Source organism: Anolis carolinensis, unplaced genomic scaffold (genome assembly GCF_035594765.1).
Source record: "Anolis carolinensis isolate JA03-04 unplaced genomic scaffold, rAnoCar3.1.pri scaffold_12, whole genome shotgun sequence".
NCBI classification, from domain to species: domain Eukaryota; kingdom Metazoa; phylum Chordata; class Lepidosauria; order Squamata; family Dactyloidae; genus Anolis; species Anolis carolinensis.
Window position 1 is genome coordinate 21858303 of NW_026943823.1, and position 21813 is coordinate 21880115.

The window sequence follows — 21813 nt, forward strand, 5'->3', positions numbered from 1 at the left end:
ACAGAGCTTTCTTCTTCAGTTGGTTGAGGTCCTTAGTGAAAACTAAAAGAGGTCCAAAGCAGGCTCAAGCTGTATAAATATAGAATCCTTTTAATTTATATTTTGGTTAATAATTACAATACATTGTTGGCTACATAACAAGAGCAGGTTTGACAGTGCATACATTCTTCAGACAGCCAGGGATCGGTCTCAAAACGGATTCCATCGTGTTTTGGGTAGAACGAGTCACGGACTTATTGAAATTTGTCTCAATCACCTTTCAGACTTTTCTCAAGAACACCATTAAAAACCACTAAGATCTGTTGGAAGGCACACAACATCATTGGTCTCAGGTTTAGGCCTGATGAAACATGTCAAAAGGTTAGGGGAGCTTTTGCTTGGCCCATTGTCCTAACAGTCTTTTCAAACAATCGCCTTATTTTACTTGTCTAAGAAAAGACTGGTAGAAGTGGCGAATCCACTCTGGGTTATGGGTCCCTGTAAAGGAGCTATCCGACTTGCTAAATCGACTTTGGGGATAAGTTTCAGCACCTTGGAGAACAGATTTGATGCCTAGACCTTGGAAGGCTTCACTTCCCAGAAATAAGAGTGAATATTTTGGCCTCCAAATGCCCTCAAGTCTCCATAACGGGGCACCTTTGCCAAGCTATTAGGTCTCCCTGGGCCATCTAGTAAAGGTAAACATTACATTTACATTAAGTCCAGTCGAGTCCATCTGGGAGGGTTGTGCTCATCTCCATTTCTAAGCCGAAGAGCCAGCGTTGTCTATAGACATCTCCTTGGTATGACTGCATGGAGCGCTGTTACCTTCCCGCCAATAAGCGGTACCTATTGATCTACTCACATTTGTAAGTTTTTGAGGTTGGCAGAAGCTAGGGCTAACAATGGGAGCTCACCCCACTTGGCAGATTCGACAGTTCCACAGCTCAGCAGTTTAACCCGCTGTGCCGCCAGAGCCTCGGGTCGTTTAAAGCCCACTATAAATCATTTGACCAATAGGAAGTGGCAAGACTCTGCCCTTTGTAAAATTTAGGTAAAGGTAAAGGTTTCCCCTGACGTTAAGTCCAGTCGTGACCGACTCTGGGGTTGGTGCTCATCTCCATTTCTAAGCCGAAGAGCCAGCATTGTCCATAGACACCTCCAAGTTCATGTGGCTGGCATGACTGCATGGAGCACCGTTACCTTCCCGCCAGAGTGGTACCTATTGATCTACTCACATTTGCATGCTTTTGCAGATGAAAACCAGGATGCGTGGAGCCAAGCAACACCAGAGCGTAGTTTGCATGCAAACTACTTTGAACTCCATTTGCAACAACTGACGTAAGAGAGGAAGTGGGATTCGGGGACAGAAACCGGGACACTTTAAAATTAGCGGGGAAAGTGGGATGGCAGAGGACTAATTGATATAATCCATCCCAAAGTGGGACTGTTGGAAGGCACACAACATCACTGGTCTTGGGTCTGATGAAACACATTGCAGATCCATCCCTGAGACAAAGGCCGTAAGCCGTGCACCCTCTGAAGTCACAAAGAATTCCCTGAGTTGTGGTAGAAAGATACTTCTTTGGGCCTTGGATGCCTTTTTGTCTCCTTGCATCGAGACCAGTTTCATGGGAAGGGAAATCCAACCCTGTCTCTATAAATCAGTGGTTCCCAATTTGTGGTCCGTGGAACACCAGTGGCCCGCAACCTCACCATTACTATTATTATTCTCACACTTTCACTGTATACAATATCTGAAATTCTAATAAAATATTTAAAAAATAAAATAAACTAGATCTATCCAATGCAAGTTTCTGAATCAGCAACCCCAAATAGCCAAGCCGGATCTAAAGTTGACCAAAAAAAAAAAGTTGATAAAAAAAATCCAATGCAATTTTCTGAATCAGCACCCCAAATAGCCAAGCCGAATCTAAAGTTGACCAAAAACTGATTTGTAACCCTTTTGGTACTACTGTCGGAGAGTGGCCCTTGGCCAAAGTGATCAAAAAAGGTTGGGAACCACTGATCTAAAGCCACGGGCCTTATCAATCTTGAGACTCACTCCAAAACTGACCTGTCTCATGGACATATAGTTTGAGAAGAAGTCAAATGAAAATCCGAGGAGTTCAAGAAGCAAATCTGAGAACTTTAAGGAGAATTTTGGGCCGACCTGTCTCATGGACATATAGTTTGAGAAGAAGTCAAATGAAAATCCGAGGAGTTCAAGAAGCAAATCTGAGAACTTCAAGGAGAATTTTGGGCCGACCTGTCTCATGGACATATAGTTTGAGAAGAAGTCAAATGAAAATCCGAGGAGTTCAAGAAGCAAATCTGAGAACTTCAAGGAGAATTTTGGGCCGACCTGTCTCATGGACATATAGTTTGAGAAGAAGTCAAATGGAAATCCAAGGAGTTCAAGAAGCAAATCTGAGGACTTCAAGGAGCATTTTGGGCCACGCAACCAGAAAATCACTCTCAAAATGGGATATTTGGGAGATTATTCTCAACTGGAGCCTGTCCTGCAAGCTGTGGGGACACCCTCAATAATGAGACCGGATCCCCTTCTGTCTGGAAATTTCCTGCTCTTAAAAAAATGCAATATAAACAGTAGCATATAAAGGTGACTACTTCTACAAAGTAAACAGTGTTGCAGTCAAAGGGAGGTGAAGTAGATATCCCAAAGGGGAGGTGATGCAATGCTTTCTCTTCCAGAGTTGAGCTCAATGGGTGTTACTCCTAGACAACTGCTGCTGAAAGAGAGATTTTAGCTATTTCAAGATACATATTAAAATCATAAATGGACACCGATAACACAAATGTTAAATTAAGGGGAGTAGGTACAGAGGTACTTAATATTAGTGTATAAAATACAATGGGTACAGCTTGATTTTCAGGTGGTTAATATAAAACAGGTAAAGACGAAACCAATGAAACCAAAGCTAGAACCACACCTTTGCAGTATAAAAGCCTGGCTTTTCCTACGTCTTTAAGAGCGGTAAGGAAAACTTCCTCCTATATTGCTCGAAATCCTATTACTTGATCCAAGGAGGGCAGGCCCATTGGCTTAATGCTTGACCAGCAAGTCAACATAGACGTAATTCTTATTGATCCAGTAGTGAAAACTCACAAATCCGGGCCACTGATGGTTGATTTCCATAGATTGAAATGATGTGGCAGGAATCCAATATATAGCAATCGCTTAGGTTTGCAGGTGACCTGGAATTGCAGAACAATTCCCCTTTTTTGTTCCTTAGCATGTGTTGCAGATCAGTCACCAGAGGCTGATGGTTTGACTGATGATTTAGAGAGGATTGTGAGCTTTCCTGTGGATGATTCAGAGAGGATTGTGAGCTTTCTTATGGCATAAAGTGGTGGGCCCTCAAGTCTGGGAAATGATGGTTCTCTCTGTGAGAAAACTGGCTTGGAAAGTGCAGGGCCTCGAGGGCATTCATGGAAGTCAGAAGTAGCAACAGCAGATAAGGAATCCATTGAAGAGCTGAGTGATGAGGAGGGTTCCCATGGGAACCTACCTGCAGCTACGGAGATCAACAAAAGTCTGTTTACAAATCAAGAGCCAAAAATAGATTGCGTCGTTCACAGAGGGAAAGTTGTGGAAAAAAATCATGGGAAACAGAATGCTTTCATGGTTGTCTACTAAACAAGTTGTTTACCCTAAGTGCAGTTCAGGCAACACCGTGTTAAAGTGAGAAGCTATGCCTGAGTTCTCTTGTTCCTGGTTCAAGCTTTGATTTTGGATTTTATATATCCTGGAAGTTTTCTATGTTCCTGTTCATATATTACTGTTCATGTTTTACTAGTTATATCTTCTAGTAACTAGTAAAACATAATATTCCTGAGGAAGAAAAAGAAGAGGTTCGGGCTCGTGCATTTTTACAAGGGCACAGAATTGAAATGAACTCGTCCTAAAATACCAAAACAGGAGTGAATGAGTAAGTTTAGTGCTTTTATGGTTGACCTCTAAGGAAATACTTTGAAATTTAGAATTCTTTAGAATTCTTTGAAAGCCCTAGCGCTGCACTAAAAGACACAGCACAAGATTTTAAAGTGGATTCGCAGTGCTATAAGTATACAGTGCGGATGGACACCGAACGGGCCCAGACAATAGTTTCGAAGCTTACTGAAAATAGCACTACTACCAATATGTAGAAAAACTATAAAACTATCAAAAATTCACATTAAAAATGGCCTTGTCAGCCTTGACTCTACTAGACTCATTGAATCTATAGGATTGACTGGCTCACCATTCAATGGTTGGCTTCATGGGTTTGCTTTAGTTGGTATTAACTAGTAGCCCTTGCCAACAGTAAAGCATGGCATCTACTTCAACAACGTTGGGAAGGCCTCAGTTTTCTCTCTCTTCATCTGCAGCATGGGTTTTGTTTTGGTCTAAGGGTTAGCAATCTTTAGTCTGGGGAACTTGGGAACTATAGTTTGCAAAAGATGTGTTTAGCGGTGAAGGCTGAGACACAATTTCCAGGACATTTGGAAGATGGGCTTTTGCACAAAGCAAAGGACAGATGGAGACGTGTTTAGTGGAGAAGCCCGAGACACAATTCCCAGGACATTTGGAAGATGGGCCTTTGCACAAAGCAATTCAAAATGATTCTTGTTTTATACTAAATGTGAGCTCTTTAGCTGGAAGGTAAATGGACAGTCATGGAAAGAACGAAACTGCGGAATTATCCCTTTTGTGGACGAGGCACAAAGAGTATTGATTGTCGAAGGCACATTCAGTCCCATCTTGGCTTAGCAAATCAACGGTGGCGAAGAAAATGTTGCCGTCCGTCCGTCGGCCAGTGCAAATCCTTTTTCGGGAGGGAGGAAAAGCGAGGAGAGAGGCCGAAAAGCAAGCAAAGCAAAGGCTGCAATCCCTGATTTAAGAAACCTTACCGATCTTAGAAATTGATTTTGAGGTGCAGGGACCAAAGAGGGAGAATATTTGGTACAAGAAAGTGAACAAGAGGGATGTCCCACAAATATGCCCTTGCTTTGCAGCAAATGGTTTGCAGTTAATGGATTTCCATAGGGACCAGATGCCAAGGACGGACAAAGCCGTGCTTTTGGGCAACTGGTCCTCTCTTCTTAATGCCATTCAGTCCTCAGAGCAGGCTTTGAGAAAGGGAAGGTTGAGGCTGCAAATGGAGAAGGCGGAGGGCTACACCGGAGGAGCCGCGTACTGGATCACGGAGTTGTAGTCGGGCGGAGGGCTGTGGCATTCCAGACCGGGATCCATCGGGAGCAGAACCGATTCCTCCAAGGCGCTCTCCTCCTCCGCCTCCGGAGCCGCCGATCGCCGGTATTTCACCGGCTCGCGTCCGGTTTCAGAGAAGACGGACTCCTTGCTCTTGTGGACCATGGCTTTCTTCCTGCAGCGGGAAATGGAAGCAAAGCTATCGATCAGCAGAAGCTACATCGTGGTCTACATAGTAACAATTTACTCTTACTCTGAGTCAACCCATGGCATCCCTGGGCTTTGGTAGATGCTGAATATATGTCAGCATTAAAGCCCTATATAAATTGTTAAAACATTAAAATGCTTAATGAAATATAGACTTATAATAAATGCACATTATATTATTCTTCTATTTATTTATTATTTATTTCCAGCATTTAAACCCTGCCCTTCTCACCGGGGGCGGGGGGGGGGGGGAATTCAGGGCAGCTTACAACAGTTGGCAACATTTAATGCGAAGAACATAATAATAAAACAAAAAAGTACATATAATCAATTAAAACTATAAAAATACATCATTAAAATACATTATAACAATTAAAACATATGTAAATTAGATCCATTCCCTGTTAACCAAATTATGACATACTGCTTGGAAATCCTGACTATTACTACTACTACTACTACTACTACTACTATTATTTTATTTTCCAACTGTCGTACTGGAACAACAATGATTGTTTAGTTTAACTTTAACAGTTTTTGGCAGTTCTTTGTTAGAGCATTTCCAATGTCAGCTGCTTCTAACCTAGAGATTTTATTCGAAGTGTTTAACGCCAGTGCTAATGCTTTTTGCTTTTGCTTTTTGGTGTGTTTCTTTGCCAAGTACTTTTGCATTTTTATATCGCCATTTGTTCAGATTCAAATCTAGGCACTTATCATAGCGATGAATGAGCTTGGCAACTCCTTCCCCACAAAACTCTGCCACTTGCGTCCTCAACGCAGCGTTTTGGCGACCATGCGTAGCTGCGAGGAGGGTGACCGGCTGGTCGAGGACGCAAGTGGCAGAGTTTTGTAGGGAAGGAGTTGCCAAGCTCATTCATCGCTATGGTAAGTGCCTAGATTTGAATGGCGACTATGTTGAGAAGTGGTATTTGGGCATGACTTTCAACTGCATATGGTAAATGTTTTCTCCTATACTTTGTTCATTTTTAATTCCAAAACATAATCTACTTTCCATTTTCTCATATATCTGGTGTGTTATGTGGCAGGTGTTTATCGGCTTGGATTATCAAATCCCAGAGTATTTTTGCTCCTTCATTTTCCATGGTCTTTTCCGGCTTGTGCTCACATCAAGCTCTACTGCAGGGGAGGCCATATTTCTTGCAAAGTTTCCAGTGCACCGTTGCTGGTAGCCTGTTGTGATGTTCCCTATAGTCAGTCTGGGCTATTTTCTTGCAACCGCAAATAATAATAATAATAATAATAATGACGCAAAATGCAGACTGTGCAAGGAAGCTGACGAAGTCGTTGATCATATCCTCAGCTGCTGTAAGAAAATTGCACAGACAGACTACAAAGAGAGGCACAACCATGTGGCCCAAATGATTCATTGGAACTCAAGTACCACCTCCCAGCAGTAAAAAACTGGTGGGATCACAAACCTGCAAAAGTATTGGAAAATGAACATGCAAAGATACTGTGGGACTTCCGAATCCAGACTGACAAAGTTCTGGAACACAACACACCAGATATCACAGTCAAGGAAAAGAAAAAGGTTTGAATCATTGATGTTGCCATCCCAGGTGACAGTTACATTGACGAAAAACAACAGGAAAAACTCAGCCGCTATCAGGACCTCAAGATTGAACTTCAAAGACTCTGGCAGAAACCAGTGCAGGTGGTCCCGGTGGTGATGGGCACACTGGGTGCCATTCCAAAAGATCTCAGCTGGCATTTGGAAACAATAGACATTGACAAAATTACGATCTGCCTACTGGGATCTGCGCATATAATCCAAAAATACATCACACAGTCCTAGACACTTGGGAAGTGTTCGACTTGTGATCTTGTGATATGAAATCCAGCATATCTATCTTGTTTGCTGTGTCATACAATATAATAATAATAATAATAATAATAATAATAATAATAATAATAATAATAATAATAATATAATGTTGGCATGTAGTGCTAGCCAGAAATCTCTGTCTCAAAGTGGACATTGAATCTGCTCAAGGTTTTAGTCTCAGCTATCCAAATTGTGTTTTGCACTCCTTCATTAATAGTAAAAGTTTTGGGCCCAGTGGCTCTCGTGGTCCCTTTTGACTCCTTGACTCTTTGGTTGCAATATTTGGTCCCCAAACCACATCTCATGACACCGCAAAGAGGAAGGGCTACATGAAACCCACCCCTGCATTTGCTTTCGTGTTCTCTATGGTCTTCTTGCAGTTTCCTTGTTTCTGTTCTTCCTGTTCCAGTCCTAGCGGTCCCTGAATGACTCCACAGCTCTATTGGCTTTTTAATATTACAGGCATTAAGCCGGTCAATAGAGAGTGCCAGAAAGATGAACCGATCTGTGTAGCTTGGACCTTTGCCTGAGCAAAGCTTGCAGTGCCAAATAAAATAAGAGCTTTGAAGCCTTCCTCTGGCCACACAGAGAGACCCCCTGCAGCTGCATCAATGTGAGAAAGGCCTGCGAATTGGTCCCATCCTGGCCGATCCTGCATCTCATCTGGGGATGGCGTTTAATCAGCTGGTGTTTCTCAAAAGCCTTGGAAGAATGGCATTTCACATCGCTCCCAAGTCGGAGGCTGGAAGAGTTGGGTCAAGTCATCTCCAGCAGCCGCTTTGCAAGGCAATGGCCTTCCCTAGAAATGCTGCTTTAAGCGGAGATACCCACCCTAACATTTCAATAATTCTGCTTCTTCCCTATTTTTTCAATATTCTCGATTCATTTGCAACTTTTGGGTTTTTCTTTATTTATTGTGTCAGAAGCTAATTTAGAATAAAGTTATAATGTATTTTAGAAACCACAAAGTTAAAATCTTGGCATTATACTAGATGTCCTTTGACCAGAAGCTGGTCACTTGGAGTGCCTCTGGTGCCGCTGTAAGGAAGTCCTCCACTGTGCATGTGGCAGGGCTCAGGCCGCATTATAGTCAGTGGTCTGTGGTTTGTTCTTCTCTGCACTCGCATCTCGTGAACACTTTGTACCTTGTCTTCCCGAAAATAAGACACCCCTGATAATAAGACCTAGTATAGGTCTTGCTGAGTTGCTAAATATAAGGCCTCCCCTGAAAGTAAGACCTAGCAAAGTTTTTGTTTGGAAGCATGCCCAACGAACAGAACACCAGAGCATGCAGGATCGGTAAAGGTACGTACCATAGATTGTTGTACATTGAAATAATGGTAGGAACAAAAAAATCTTGATAGGATTCACAGTTTGTCTGGTTATGCTGGTTTGTGATGACAACTACTGAACAATCTATCTATATATATAAAAGGGTAATGAAATTTCGGCCTAGGACAAAACAACCAAACTACACATCCCAGAAACACTAAACTTGGCAGGACAACCCCTCATCCATGCCTCTACGTTCATACAACAAAAAGAAAAGAAAAATAAAGTCCTAATTAGAGGGAGAGGAATAATTGTTTTTATTCCAATTGCTGCCAGTTAGAAGACTAAGCTCCGCCCACTTGTTGTCCTAGCAACCCACTCAGCCCAGGGGACAGGCAGAGTTAGGCCTCACTTAGGCCTCTTCCACACTGCCTATAAAATACAGATTATCTGATTTTAACTGGATTATATGGCAGTGTAGACTCAAGGCTCTTCCACGCATCTATATAACACATTTATAATGGACTTAATGTCAGGGGAAAAGCTTTAGTCTTTACCTTAACTACCACCAATTCCTCAATATTTTATTTCCGATACCACCAGACTTCGCCACAGCAACGCGTGGCCGGGCACAGCTAGTATATATATATAAATGTAACGTGCATTTTCCCCATGGAGTAAACAACAAAACCACTAGACCAAATCATACCAAATTTGGCCACAAAAGACATAGTCATCTAATCTATGTCTTTCAATCAAAAAAACCTAGAAAAATAAAGTCCAAATAACAGAAAACCTGCCATTGCTTACCGCGCATGTGCAGAGGCCCCTGGGGAACTGAAACAACCACATTATCCAGAGGACCTCATAGCTGTATGCGGAGCCTAACACCACTTTTAAAAAATGTTGCCATGATGGAACAGCCTTGCAGCTTCAAAGCCAGGCTGTTTCCTAACCAGGGGGATTCTCTGTTGGCCACTTTGAATATCACTGAACAGCCTTGCAGCTTCAAAGCCAGGCTGCTTCCTAACCACCAGACTATGCCACAGCAATGCGTAGTCGGGCACAGCTGGTATATAATAAATGTTCATTTTTTGGTTCAACAATAAATATGAATTCTTCTTCATGGAAAAATAAGACATCCCCTGAAAATAAGACCTAGCACGTCTTTGAGAGCAAAAATTATTATAAGACACTGTCTTATTTTCGGGGAATACGGCAGCCCCATTTCTTAAGATTTGCACAACAAAGCTGGCATCTTCTTGCTAGGAAACAGAACCCAAAGTTGGCCTTTGGGCCACTTCAGCTCACAAGTTGCCATTAATTTTTGGGTTTTGGAAGCCGCTCTTTATTTCAGTCCTTGCACCTGACACAGCAAAGAAGCTGTTAATGTGTCCAAGAGGATTCCCATCCTCAGAGCTGTGTGTTTGTCTTCTCTCAACTCTTGACACAAGTTTTCTAAGCTTGGATGTTCTCGGTTTCCAACCCCCTGCATCTCCCTTTTAACTCCAGGAAGAAAAGCAAGGCAAGACCAATAAACAGCTGGATTTGTGGGTGTGTGCGCAAGCATGTTTTGATGTCGGAGCTCAGTTTGGAAAACATGCTAAGCCTTTCCAGAGGTTTCATACGAAGGAAGAAGTCCTGTTTGTATCGGGTCCAGAATAAATGTTTTCAATAAAGAGAGAAAGGGAGAAATTGCAAACAAAGGCGACATTTTCCATCTTTGGAGAAGAACTGAGTCAAACGCGTTGTTGTTCCACATTTAGGGGTAAATGCAAAGATTTGTTTGCACTTGGTCTCTATTTGCAAAGCCAAGGGTCAGTTCCTTTAATAGATGAAATAAACGGTCTGGAGCCAATGTTTCTTAAACTGCTTAATTGATGATGGTTGCAAAGCTAGAGGTGCAGGGAGGGCAAAGCCTGCAGGTTCCTCACCAAAATAACATAAAATCACAATTAATTATTGCTTCTTGAAGCCTCTGGGAACTGTGTTTGGCCTCTTAAAAAGATCAAACGGTCCTCTTTCGCATCATTTCATATTGCTGCATCTGTTGCATCTCAATATGGGGAGATTGCAGACAAGTTGTTGGAAGGAGAGTATGATCTGCTCCATGTCTTGATAGTATTATGAGTCCAATTGCATAGCCATGGCTACATCCTATGAAATCCTGGGATTTGCAGTTTCTCCTGAAACCGCCGATCCCAGGTTCCTAATGTCGTAGGTTAGGTTGCATCTACACTGCAGAATGAGTACATTTGAATCCTAGGAGTTATACTTTGGTGAGGCACCAACACTATTACAGTAGAGTCTCACTTATCCAACATAAACGGGCCGGCAGAACGTTGGATAAGCGAATATGTTGGATAATAAGGAGAGATTAAGGAAAAGCCTATTAAACATTAAATTAGGTTATAATTTTAAAAATTAAGCACCAAAACATCATGTTATACAACAAATTTGACAGAAAAAGTAGTTCAATACACAATAATGTTATGTTGTAATTACTGTATTTACAAATTTAGCACCAAGATATCATGATGTATTGAAAACATTGACTACAAAAATGTGTTGGATAATCCAGAATGTTGGATAAGCGAGTGTTGGATAAGCGAGACTCTACTGTATTAATGGGGCCGGGCTTAGCACAGCAGGCTAAACCGCTGTGCTGCAGAAAATTCCTGCCAATGGAAAGTTCAGAAGTTCAAGTTCAGGTCGGGGTGAGCACCTGCCATTAGCCCCAGCTCATCTGCCGACCTATCAGGTTGAAAGCAGAAATGCGGGTAGATAAATAGGTGCCGCTTTTAGCAGGGAGGCAATAAAAAGGCACCTTTAAGAACATCAATAAGAGGAAAGCTCCCCAGCATGGAAAATGGATTGACAGCACACAACACACCCCCTGGGTAGCTGGAGTCGAGCACAGCCTCTAAGATGCTGGAAATAAGATGGGAAAAACTGCCTTTACCTCTGTGTGTGTTGTCTGCCCTTGTTAATTATGTAATCAGCATTGAATGTTTGCTATAAGTGTGTTCTGTAAGCCTCTCTGAGTCCCCTTTGGGATAAGAAAGGCAGGGTATAAAGACTGTAAATCAATAAATAATAAATACAGTTGTTATCGACCAATATGGACCCATCTGGGTCAACTTACGCCAGAGCCATGATCCCATAAGGCCAGGAGCGGATTTCCAGCCTCTTCCGGCTTTTGATTTCATCCAGCGTCAGCACCATCCCACTGTCTGATTCACAGTCCTGAAAGAAAGAAATTAAGAATGGAGAGGTGGAGAAACAGAGACCGAAAAAGCAAATGCAACGCAGCCTTCGTATTAAATCGGAAAGCTTTGGACCACCTTCAAAGAACCCCATGGACAGCGGAGTAGAGAGAAGCAAATCATAGAAATATCATTTGTCTCTGGTTGCAGGTAAGTAATACCATGGCTATGAGAGATCTTCTTACATGCTTACATGTACAAGACGGGTCAAAAAGTTTTGCCTCCTGTGTCATAAAAACATTATGAATGAACATATAACAGCAGAAGTTGCTACAGATCATAGCCTGAACTATCCTCTATGCAAAACTGTCAGGGAACCAGCGCCCTGACTGATTGATGAGTCAGGTCTCACCTTCTGCTCATCCGTCAGGCCACTCAGCAATGGCAAAGTGGCACCGACCAAGAATGACAGCTCAGTCAATCTTTATCTGCTGATCCCAGTGGTACTAAAGACTTTATTTTACAAGGTATTTACAATGCTAATTACCATAGCTATCAGGACACATCTTGCCTCCGCAAAAACAGAACATGGAGTTTCCTCGTATCTCTCTGAGTCCATTACTAGTGCAAAGAAGCACCTCCTTACAGTCCACAGTCCATGACATATCTTCCTGTCAGGTAGCACAAACAGAAGCCTTGATCCATTTGCCCTTCTGCCCATCAATCAGGGCTTGCTGTAATTAACTCCTTAACTGCTGGAATGCTTGCCGGAAGGAATACACACACTTCCACAGTCACAATAGATTAAAAATTTCACTATACATCCCAAAAACCGTAACAAAAACTATTGTTCAGCATAGTCACCATAAATTTGGACACATTTGCGCCATTGTTTAACCCAGGCATCAAAACCATTTTGGAAAAATTCAGGGTTTTGCTTCATGACCCATGATTTTAAAGCTGCTTTAACGTCATTCAAGTCATTGAATCTGAAACCATGTAGGTTGTCTTTCAGAGGTCCAAAAAGGCAGCATTCATAATGTTTGTATGACATAGGAGGCAAAACTTTCTGACCCACCCTCGTATATATTTATAAACTCTGCTATAATTCCATGGAGTTTGGCTTTCTACGCCTTCCTTTTGGTGCATTTCCCTGTCCTGTGCATTGTGCCCATTCCGTCAGAACCATCTGCAAGGATTCAGGTGGCTCTAATCCTCCCCAAATCTTGCCCATTCTCTCCACGCAAGGATATATTTGGCAGGGGCAGGGCCTTCCTTCCCAGGCTTTGCCACCTGCCTTGCAGCTGGCTGCAGACTCATTTGCATTTGGCGTGTAAATTATGGCTTCTGTTAGCTTTGTGAAGATAACACTCGAAAGGAGGTCGGGTATGGTTTAAAAAGCTGTATAAAATTATTGCAGACACAGATGGCAATAGATGGCGGGTGGTTAAAGTGCACGAACAGCATCCTTCCCTTGCCATTTCTAAACCTTTCCTACGTCTTACATTTTGGATGTGCTGCAAAGCAACACGGTAGACTTTCCTTCAAAAGGCATTTTAAAATAAACCAAAGAGCATTACGAACAACTTGGCGAGTTGGGAATGTTTTAAGGTGGTAAAAGGTAAAGGTTTCCCCTGACGTTAAGTCCAGTTGTGACCGACTCTGGGGGTTGGTGCTCATCTCCATTTCTAAGCCAAAGAGCTGGCGTTGTCCGTAGACACCTCCAAGGTCATGTGGACACAGGCATGACTGCATGGAGCGCCGTTACCTTCCCGCCGGAGCCGTACCTATTGGTCTACTCACTCTGGGGGTTGGTGCTCATCTCCATTTCTAAGCCAAAGAGCCGGCATTGTCTGTAAACACCTCCAAGGTCATGTGGCCATTGGCATGACTACATGGAGCGCCGTTACCTTCCCACTGGAGCAGTACCTATTAATCTACTCACTCTGGGGGTTGGTGCTCATCTCCATTTCTAAGCCAAAGAGCCAGCGTTGCCTGTAGACACCTCCAAGGTCATGTGGCCACTGTCATGACTGCATGGAGCGCTGTTACCTTCCCGCCGGAGCGGTACCTATTGATCAACTCACATTTGCATATTTTCGAACTGCTAGGTTGGCAGAAGCTGGGGCTAACAGCGGGAGCTCACCTCACTCCCCGGATTCGAATTGCCAACCTTTCGGTCAGCAAGTTCAGCAGCTCAGCTACGTAGTCCTATGGAAATCAGCGCTCCCCTAGGAAGTCCTCGAATGGAGCAATGAATGCAGTTTGGCACTACTTTCAATGCCATATGTCAATGTTACGGGATACTGGGAGTTGTAGTTTTGTAAGGTCTTCGGTTTTCTCTCATAAAGAGTGCTGGTGCCTCGCCAAACTACAACTTCCAGGATTCCATAGCACTGGGCCATAGCAGTTCAAGTAGTTTCAAACTTCATTAATGTCATTTTACATTTTCATTTGCACGTTGTTCAGTACCTGATGTTATTGTCCTTTTGTTCTGTGTTTGTAAGTCGCCCCAAGTCCCCATGGGGAGATGGAAGTAGATTACAAAAATAAAATTATTATTATTATTATTATTATTATTATTATTATTATTATTATTATTATTTTATTATGACACAGCAAAAAAGATAAATATGCTGGATTTCGTATCGCAAAATCACAAGTCGAACACTTCCCAAGTGTCTAGGACTGTGTGATGTATTTTTGGATGATGCGCGCAGATCCCAGTAGGGTGGCCTTTTGCAGTTGGGGGAAATTATTATTATTATTATTATTATTATTATTATTATTATTATTATTATTATTATTATTATTATTCTACAGTCGGAGCTGTAGTGGGTGGAATTCTAGAAAGGAAAGGATCAGGCTCTTACGTCATGCAGCGCCTTCTCCTTCTCCACCGGCACCTCGTCAAAGGTCTTCACGCTCAGCGGCCGATTCTTGGTGTTGATACTGGGAATAAGAAGGAGATCAATCAGAGACAAACCAAGACGTGGGAGAAACCTTCTGGAAATGCGGAATGAATGCATGAGAATGAAAGAGGCAAGAGGCTGCTTTACTTGGCTTCCAAGGCGCTCCAGCGATGAACGCCGTCAATCACCTTCTCTTCCGAGACGCAGACCTTGGGGTTGGGCTCTCCGTCTGGGCACAAGGTGATGTTGAGCGGGATGTAGTCCTTCCCGTCCTAAAAGTATGAACATCACAGAATAAACAAGGGAAACTAAGACTCATTTTGTTGGCTCAGCTTCAGCTTACTGCATTTATTATTTTACTCTATTATTAAAAGGATACATAAGCACATTCACATCGAAGAAGATGAGAATAATGATTTCATCAGAGTTGGACAGTCATCTTAAACATGAGCTTTATGTAAATATTCAAAAACATTTAACCTACTGATGCCTCAATTAATGTAATTTTATTGGTATCTATTTTTATTTCTGAAATTTACCACCTTCGGCTTATACTGGAGTCAATGTTTTCCCAGTTTTTTTGGGTAAAATTAGGCTTATATTCGGGTCGGCTTATACGAGTATATACAGTAATGAAGAGGGTGGGTTGGAAGAGACCTCTTGGGCCATTAAGTCCAACTCCCTTCAAAGCACCCTGACAGATAGCCACCCAACCTCAATGTTGTTAATAATAATAATAATAATAATAATAATAATAATAATAATAATAATAATAATAATAAATCACACAATCCTAAACACTTGGGAAGTGTTTGACTTCTGATTTCATGATACGAAATCCAGCATATATATCTCATTTCCTTGTTATACTGTGTCTTTGTGTCAATAATAATAATAATAATAATAATAATAATAATAATAATAATAATAATAAAGAGGGTTGGAAGAGACCTCTTGGGCCATTAAGTCCAACTCCCTTCAAAGCACCCTGACAGATAGCCACTCAACCTCAATGTTGTTAATAATAATAATAATAATAATAATAATAATAATAATAATAATAATAATAATACATCACACAATCCTAAACACTTGGGAAGTGTTTGACTTGTGATTTCATGATACGAAATCCAGCATATATATCTCATTTGCTTGTTATACTGTGTCTTTGTGTCAATAATAATAATAATAATAATAATAATAATAATAATAATAAAGAGGGTTGGAAGAGATCCCTTGGGCCATTTAGTCCACATGTTGAGAAACACTGATCTGGACCATCATATTAATACAGCTTGATGCCACTTTAGCTGCTGTAGCTCAATGCTATGGAATGATAATAGTCATCGTTTGACTAATAATAATAATAATAATAATAATAATAATAAAAGATTTTATTTGTAACCCGCCCTATCTCCCAAAAGGGACTCAGGGCAGTTTCCAACAAAAGTGGCAAACATTCAATGCCATTATAAAACAGACAAATAACAGAACAATTGACACAATACAGTAGAGTCTTGCTTATCCAACATGTTGGATAAGGGAAATGTTGGATAATAAGGAGGGATTAAGGAAAAGCCTATTAAATGCCAAATTACGTTATGATTTTACAAATCAAGCATCAAAACAGCGTGTTTTACAACAAATTGACATAGAAAAGCAGTTCAATACACTAACATTATGTAGTAATTTGTATTTACGAATTTAGCACTGAAACATTGCAATATATTGAAAACATTGACTACAAAAACATTGAATACTAAAAGGCAGACTGCGTTGGATAATACAGAACATTGGATAAGCGGGACTCTACTGTAATATAATATAATACGCACTGAATGTTTGCCTTATATGTGTATATTGTAATGCACTCTGAGTCCCTCCGAGGAGATAAAGCAGAATATAAATAAGGTGTATTATTATTATTATTATTATTATTATTATTATTATTATTATTATTATTATTATTTTATTATGACACAGCAAACAAGATAGACATGCTGGATTTCGTTTCACAAAACCACAAGTCAAACACTTCCCAAGTGTCTAGGACTGTGTGATGTATTATTATTATTATTATTATTATTATTATTATTATTATTATTATTATTATTTTATTATGACACAGCAAACAAGATAGATATGCTGGGTTTCGTATCACAAAACCACAAGTCAAACACTTCCCAAGTGTCTAGGACCGTGTGATGTATTATTATTATTATTATTATTATTATTATTATTATTATTATTATTATTATTATGACACAGCAAACAAGATAGATATGCTGGATTTCGTTTCACAAAATCACAAGTCGAACACTTCCCAAGTGTCTGGACTGTGTGATGTATTTTCGGATGATGCGCAATTATTATTATTATTATTATTACTACTAGTATTATTATTACTATTACTAGCTGTGCCCGGCCACGTGTTGCTGTGGCGTAGTATGGTGGAAGAAAACCTATCAAGAAAATCCAATTTTGGGTGGGATACTGTTTTGAATGTTGCATATAATACTCAAAGAGCTGGATTCAAATCCCTGCAGAGCCACGGATGGGAAGCCATTGTGGTCAAGTCACACTCTCTCAGCTTCAGAGAAAGGCAACAGAAACGTTTGTCCAGAGAAACTTTGTCACAATAGGGATTTTGCCATAAGTCAGAGTCGGAAAAAGCAAAATCAAACACCAAATCCTATAAATTCCAGCGCCCCTCTTCCAAAATTTTGGATTCTTTGCCATTGTAGAGAAGAGATCACTTTTGGTTTTATCCCCTTGGAAATTGGTCCCTCTCTCCAGGCCTCAGATTATTTCTCCTATCACTTCTCGTCATTCTTTCTCATGCCCAAAAGTTATACATTTTTTTCCCCGTCCTCTTTTAGCTCCAACTTCACCGAGTTTCTTTGTCTTGCCGAGTGCAAAAGGACAAAGGAGAAGAACCTGGAGAGAGAAGATTACATAAAGGGCTTGCTCCAAAAAAGGAAGGAAGGAAACCTTGATTGAGCCGTCATGGAAGGCAATTATGTCATGGCTTTTCAGTGGGCCACAAAAGCCTTTTATGTGCAAGGAAATGTCTGAAAGCACTGATGGGTTTTGACGGTTTGGTGCATGAACGTGTCCCGGGGAAAAAGAGGAGAAAAAGAAAAAAGCTGAAATTCCTTTTCCGGATGTTGGAAACTAATTAAAATCTATTTGTACGCTAAAGAGTCGCTCTTCCTCCAGGGAGGGAATGGAGCTTTCAGAAATTGTTGGACACGACAACTTCCACACTTGTCACGGATGTTTCTGAAACGTGATCCTCTTCAAGACAAAGATAAAAATCCTCTATGCTTTCGGTACCAAAATATAACCTTCAACAACATGGATTTAAGGAAGAGGATTTGAACTCTCAGCCCATCAGGAAACATTGTCATTTTTGTGCCGTCGAAGGCTTTCGTGGCCGGAGTCACTGGTTTGCTGTGAGTTTTCCAGGCTGTCTGGCCATGTTCCAGAAGCATTCTCTCCTGACGTTTCACCCACATCTATGGCAGGCACCCTCAGTGGTTGTGAGCTCTGTTGGAAACTAGGCAAGTGGGATTTATATATATCTGTGGAATAATAATGGTTTGCCATGACCTTCCTCCGAGGTTGAGACTGTGTGACTTGCCTGAGGTCAACAAGTACATTTCTAGGTCGGGACCAGGATCAAAATCCTGCTTTTCCAGGTTCTACTCCAATGCTTAAATCACTACATTACATTGGCTGGTATTTGCTGGAAAACCTCTTTAGGCTGAGAGAGAGTGACCTGCCCAAAGTGACCAAGTGGGTTTCTTAGTCTGAGCAGAATTTGAAGCATAGTTTTCCTTGGGTCTTAAAGCCCATCTAGTAAAGGTAAAGGTTTTCCCGTGACATTAAGTCTAGTCATGTCTGACTCTGGGGGTTGGTGCTCATCTCCATTTCTAATCCCAAGAGCCGGCGTTGTCCGTAGACACCTCCGAGGTCATGTGGCCGTTGGCATGACTGCATGGAGCACACTTAAAACACAGCACTTAAAACACAGGATTTCCCAAGTTAAAAAGGGGGGTAGCTACATGACACTAGCAATAAATCCATGCTGATTTGCTGCAATGGACGAAAAACACAGTGTAAAAAGGTCCCCTTTTATCCCGATTCCGGATGGAACATCACTATATATCTCTGCATTTGTGAAAACCACATGATTTCCTTCCCTCCCAATGTGGAGTCTGCTCCAAAGTGCTTTTAATGCGCTCCAAAGTCCGCTTTTAAAAAGCCCAAAACAGCTGATCAACTGATTGGATGGTGACACGGACACACAGCTGATTGAAAGGAAGTACGAACGGAGAGCAATTCGAACTCTCTGAAACATTAAAATATTAAACTGAGCTTGAATAAACAATTGAGGGAAGGGAGAAACATGGCAGATGTTTTGTTCCATTATGTGCTGAACCTCATGCGAATCTGCTTATATTTATATTAAGATATTTGCATGTGTGCATATAAAGTTCAGTGCATAACAGTGATTTTTTTAAAAATGGGGTTCCTTTGGGGATATGTCTTGAGTCTTCAGGGATCACAAACAGAGGTTTCCCTCTTCCGTCCCCAACTCTACCTGCTGGACATTTGCCTGAAGAAGGTCTCCCAAACGCTCCACAAGTTCGGTGAAGGTCGGTCTCTCTGTTGGGATGCCGTGCCAGCAATCCAGCATGGTCTGGTAGCTGCAAAAAACAAACAGAAAGGGGAAAAACCCATTTTGAAGCCAAATTTTCCTTATTTTTCCCGACACCGATATGAAAACTTGATCACATTCAATAATGAACCATCAAAAGACATAATGAAACCTCTTTTGCTGAGATCCAGCATTGGGGTTGCATAGCAACGGTCAACACCAAGATCCAATTAAGATATTACTTCTGGATGGAATTCTGTTCCTTTTTATTTAAAAATTATTTATAGATTCTAGCAATCCGTTTTTGAATGCTAAGCCAATAGATAGATAAATCCAGTGTATTCAACAGGTCTACTGTAGTCGGGACCAATATCGCATTTTGGCCCTTATCTGAACAATTTAAAACTTGGACATTAAAAAGATATATACAGTATATACTCAAGTATAAGCTGAGTTTTTCAGCCCTTTTTAAGGCCCCCCTCGGCTTATACTCGAGTGAGGGTCCTGGTTGGCTTATACTCGAGTATATATGGTACATTTATAATTTTTCTCTATACTATTGGTATTATTACATCTATTATTTTACTCTATTATTATTGTTACTATTACATTTATTTTACTCTATTTTTATTAATATTAATAAGTTTATTATTTCACTCTGATCTTATTATTATTATTGCATTTATTATTTTACTCTCTTTATTATTACTTGTATTATTTTCCTGTATTTATTATTATTATTATTACATCTATTATTTTACTCTATTATTATTAAAAGGATACATAAGCACATTTACATTGAAGAAGATGAGAATGACTTAATTAGAGTTGGACAGTCTTCTCTTAAATGACAGTTTTATGTAAATATTCCAAAACATTTCATCTACTAGATGCCTCAATTAATTTAATTTTATTGGTATCTATTTTTATTTCTGAAATTTACCACTCTCGCCGTGAGTCAATGTTTTCCCAGTTGTTTGTGATAAATTAGGTGCCTCGGCTTATATTCGGGTCGGCTTATACTCGAGTATGTACGGTATTTTTGGAAAGCTGGTTAAGCGAAACAGTTTAAAACAATCCAGGTCTTACCCAGTGACTCAACAACTGTAAATGCAAAACCCCAAAAGTTGAAAGACTTAAGTATGTCTTATGGTCTTGTCAATGAATAATAATAATAATAATTATAATTATTATTATTATTATTGACACAACGACGTATGACACAGCAAACAAGATAGATATGCTGGATTTCGTTTCACAAAACCACAAGTCGAACACTTCCCAAGTGTCTAGGACTGTGTGATGTATTTTCGGATGATGCGCGCAGATCCCAGTAGGGTGGCCTTTTGCAGTTGGCATATCGTGATTTTGTCAATGTCTATTGTTTCCAAATGCCGGCTGAGATCTTTTGGCACGGCACCCAGTGTGCCCATCACCACCGGGACCACCTGCACTGGTTTCTGCCAGAGTCTTTGCAGTTCAATCTTGAGGTCCTGAGAGCGGCTGAGTTTTTCCTGTTGTTTTTCGTCAATGCAACTGTCACCTGGGATGGCGACATCAATGATCCAAACCTTGTTCTTTTCCACAACTGTGATGTCTGGTGTGTTGTGTTCCAGAACTTTGTCAGTCTGGATTCGGAAGTCCCACAGTATCTTTGCGTGCTCATTTTCCACAACCTTTGCAGGTTTGTGATCCCACCAGTTCTTTACTGCAGGGAGGTGGTACTTGAGGCATAATTATTATTATTATTATTTCATTTCTATCCTGCTTTTCTCCTGTGGGTGGCATTCAAAGCAACGTACAACATATAAAATTCATACGAATACATCAGACACAAATACACAATAAATTAAAACATCATATCCCGATATAAAAAACCAATTGACATATCAACTAAAACAATTTTTGAAACTTACAGCAAGAACCATTTAAAGTTATCCATAACCTCCGGCCACTGAATTTATTTGTCAAGTATTATCAAGATGGCAGAGAAGGAAAAGCAGACGCAAAGATTTCCACATTTGTGGCCGAAACGCTTACATTTCTGGAGTCGAATATTCGGGAGACCTCATCCGGGTCCCTTCTTTGAGACGCCGGCAGAAGTCCTCATCGATCTGCAGCCCTGGATATGGGGAGGCCCCTGAAAGCAAAATAATAATAATATTTATTTATTTATTGTGTCAGAAGCAAATTGAGGATACAGTTATAATGCATTTAAAAACACAAAATTAAAAATGTGGCATTATACTAGATTTGCCGTCTTCTGTGTGCGCGGGCGGAGTTTCTTATCTGGTATCAGCCATGGATTGATTCAATGACTGCATGTTCCTTAAGTCGGATTGACCAACCATCTGCACAGGGTTCCATACTTCATAATTTAACAACACAACCGTTCAATGCTAAGGATTGCCGCCAAATGGAACTATAGAGGAGAGTCTACTGAACAAGCCAGTACCCGTACCGCAATAATAATACCGCAATTATTATTATTATTTTATTGTATGACACAGCAA

The 21813-nt window shown here is 40.8% G+C and overlaps 2 protein-coding genes across 6 annotated transcripts in view; one reads left to right on the forward strand and one right to left on the reverse strand.

Annotated features, from left to right (window-relative positions):
• LOC134294124 (uncharacterized) overlaps positions 1–21813 on the forward strand; it is an 88068-nt gene that overhangs the window by 31900 nt on the left and 34355 nt on the right. The window contains exons 3-4 of one of the 3 annotated variants that reach the window (XR_010001099.1): positions 10032–11935; positions 14549–14955. The exons of 1 other annotated variant lie outside the window; for it this stretch is intronic. The gene's annotated coding sequence lies outside the window, so the exon portion shown is untranslated. Of the gene's footprint in view, positions 1–10031; positions 11936–14548; positions 14956–21813 lie in introns of those variants that run through there. One more of the 3 variants, XR_010001100.1, reaches the window with a different exon arrangement.
• The window catches only part of LOC100563056 (vascular endothelial growth factor receptor kdr-like), a 180177-nt gene continuing 158428 nt past the window's right edge, over positions 65–21813 (reverse strand). For all 3 annotated transcript variants that reach the window (XM_062964097.1, XM_062964098.1, XM_062964096.1), the window contains 6 exons: positions 21341–21440; positions 19244–19349; positions 14785–14909; positions 14599–14677; positions 11665–11765; positions 65–5369 (listed from right to left, as the gene is read on the reverse strand). In XM_062964097.1, the coding sequence (XP_062820167.1) occupies positions 5159–5369; positions 11665–11765; positions 14599–14677; positions 14785–14909; positions 19244–19349; positions 21341–21440 (722 nt within the window). In that variant the 3' untranslated portion in view covers positions 65–5158. The remainder of the gene's footprint in view (positions 5370–11664; positions 11766–14598; positions 14678–14784; positions 14910–19243; positions 19350–21340; positions 21441–21813) is intronic.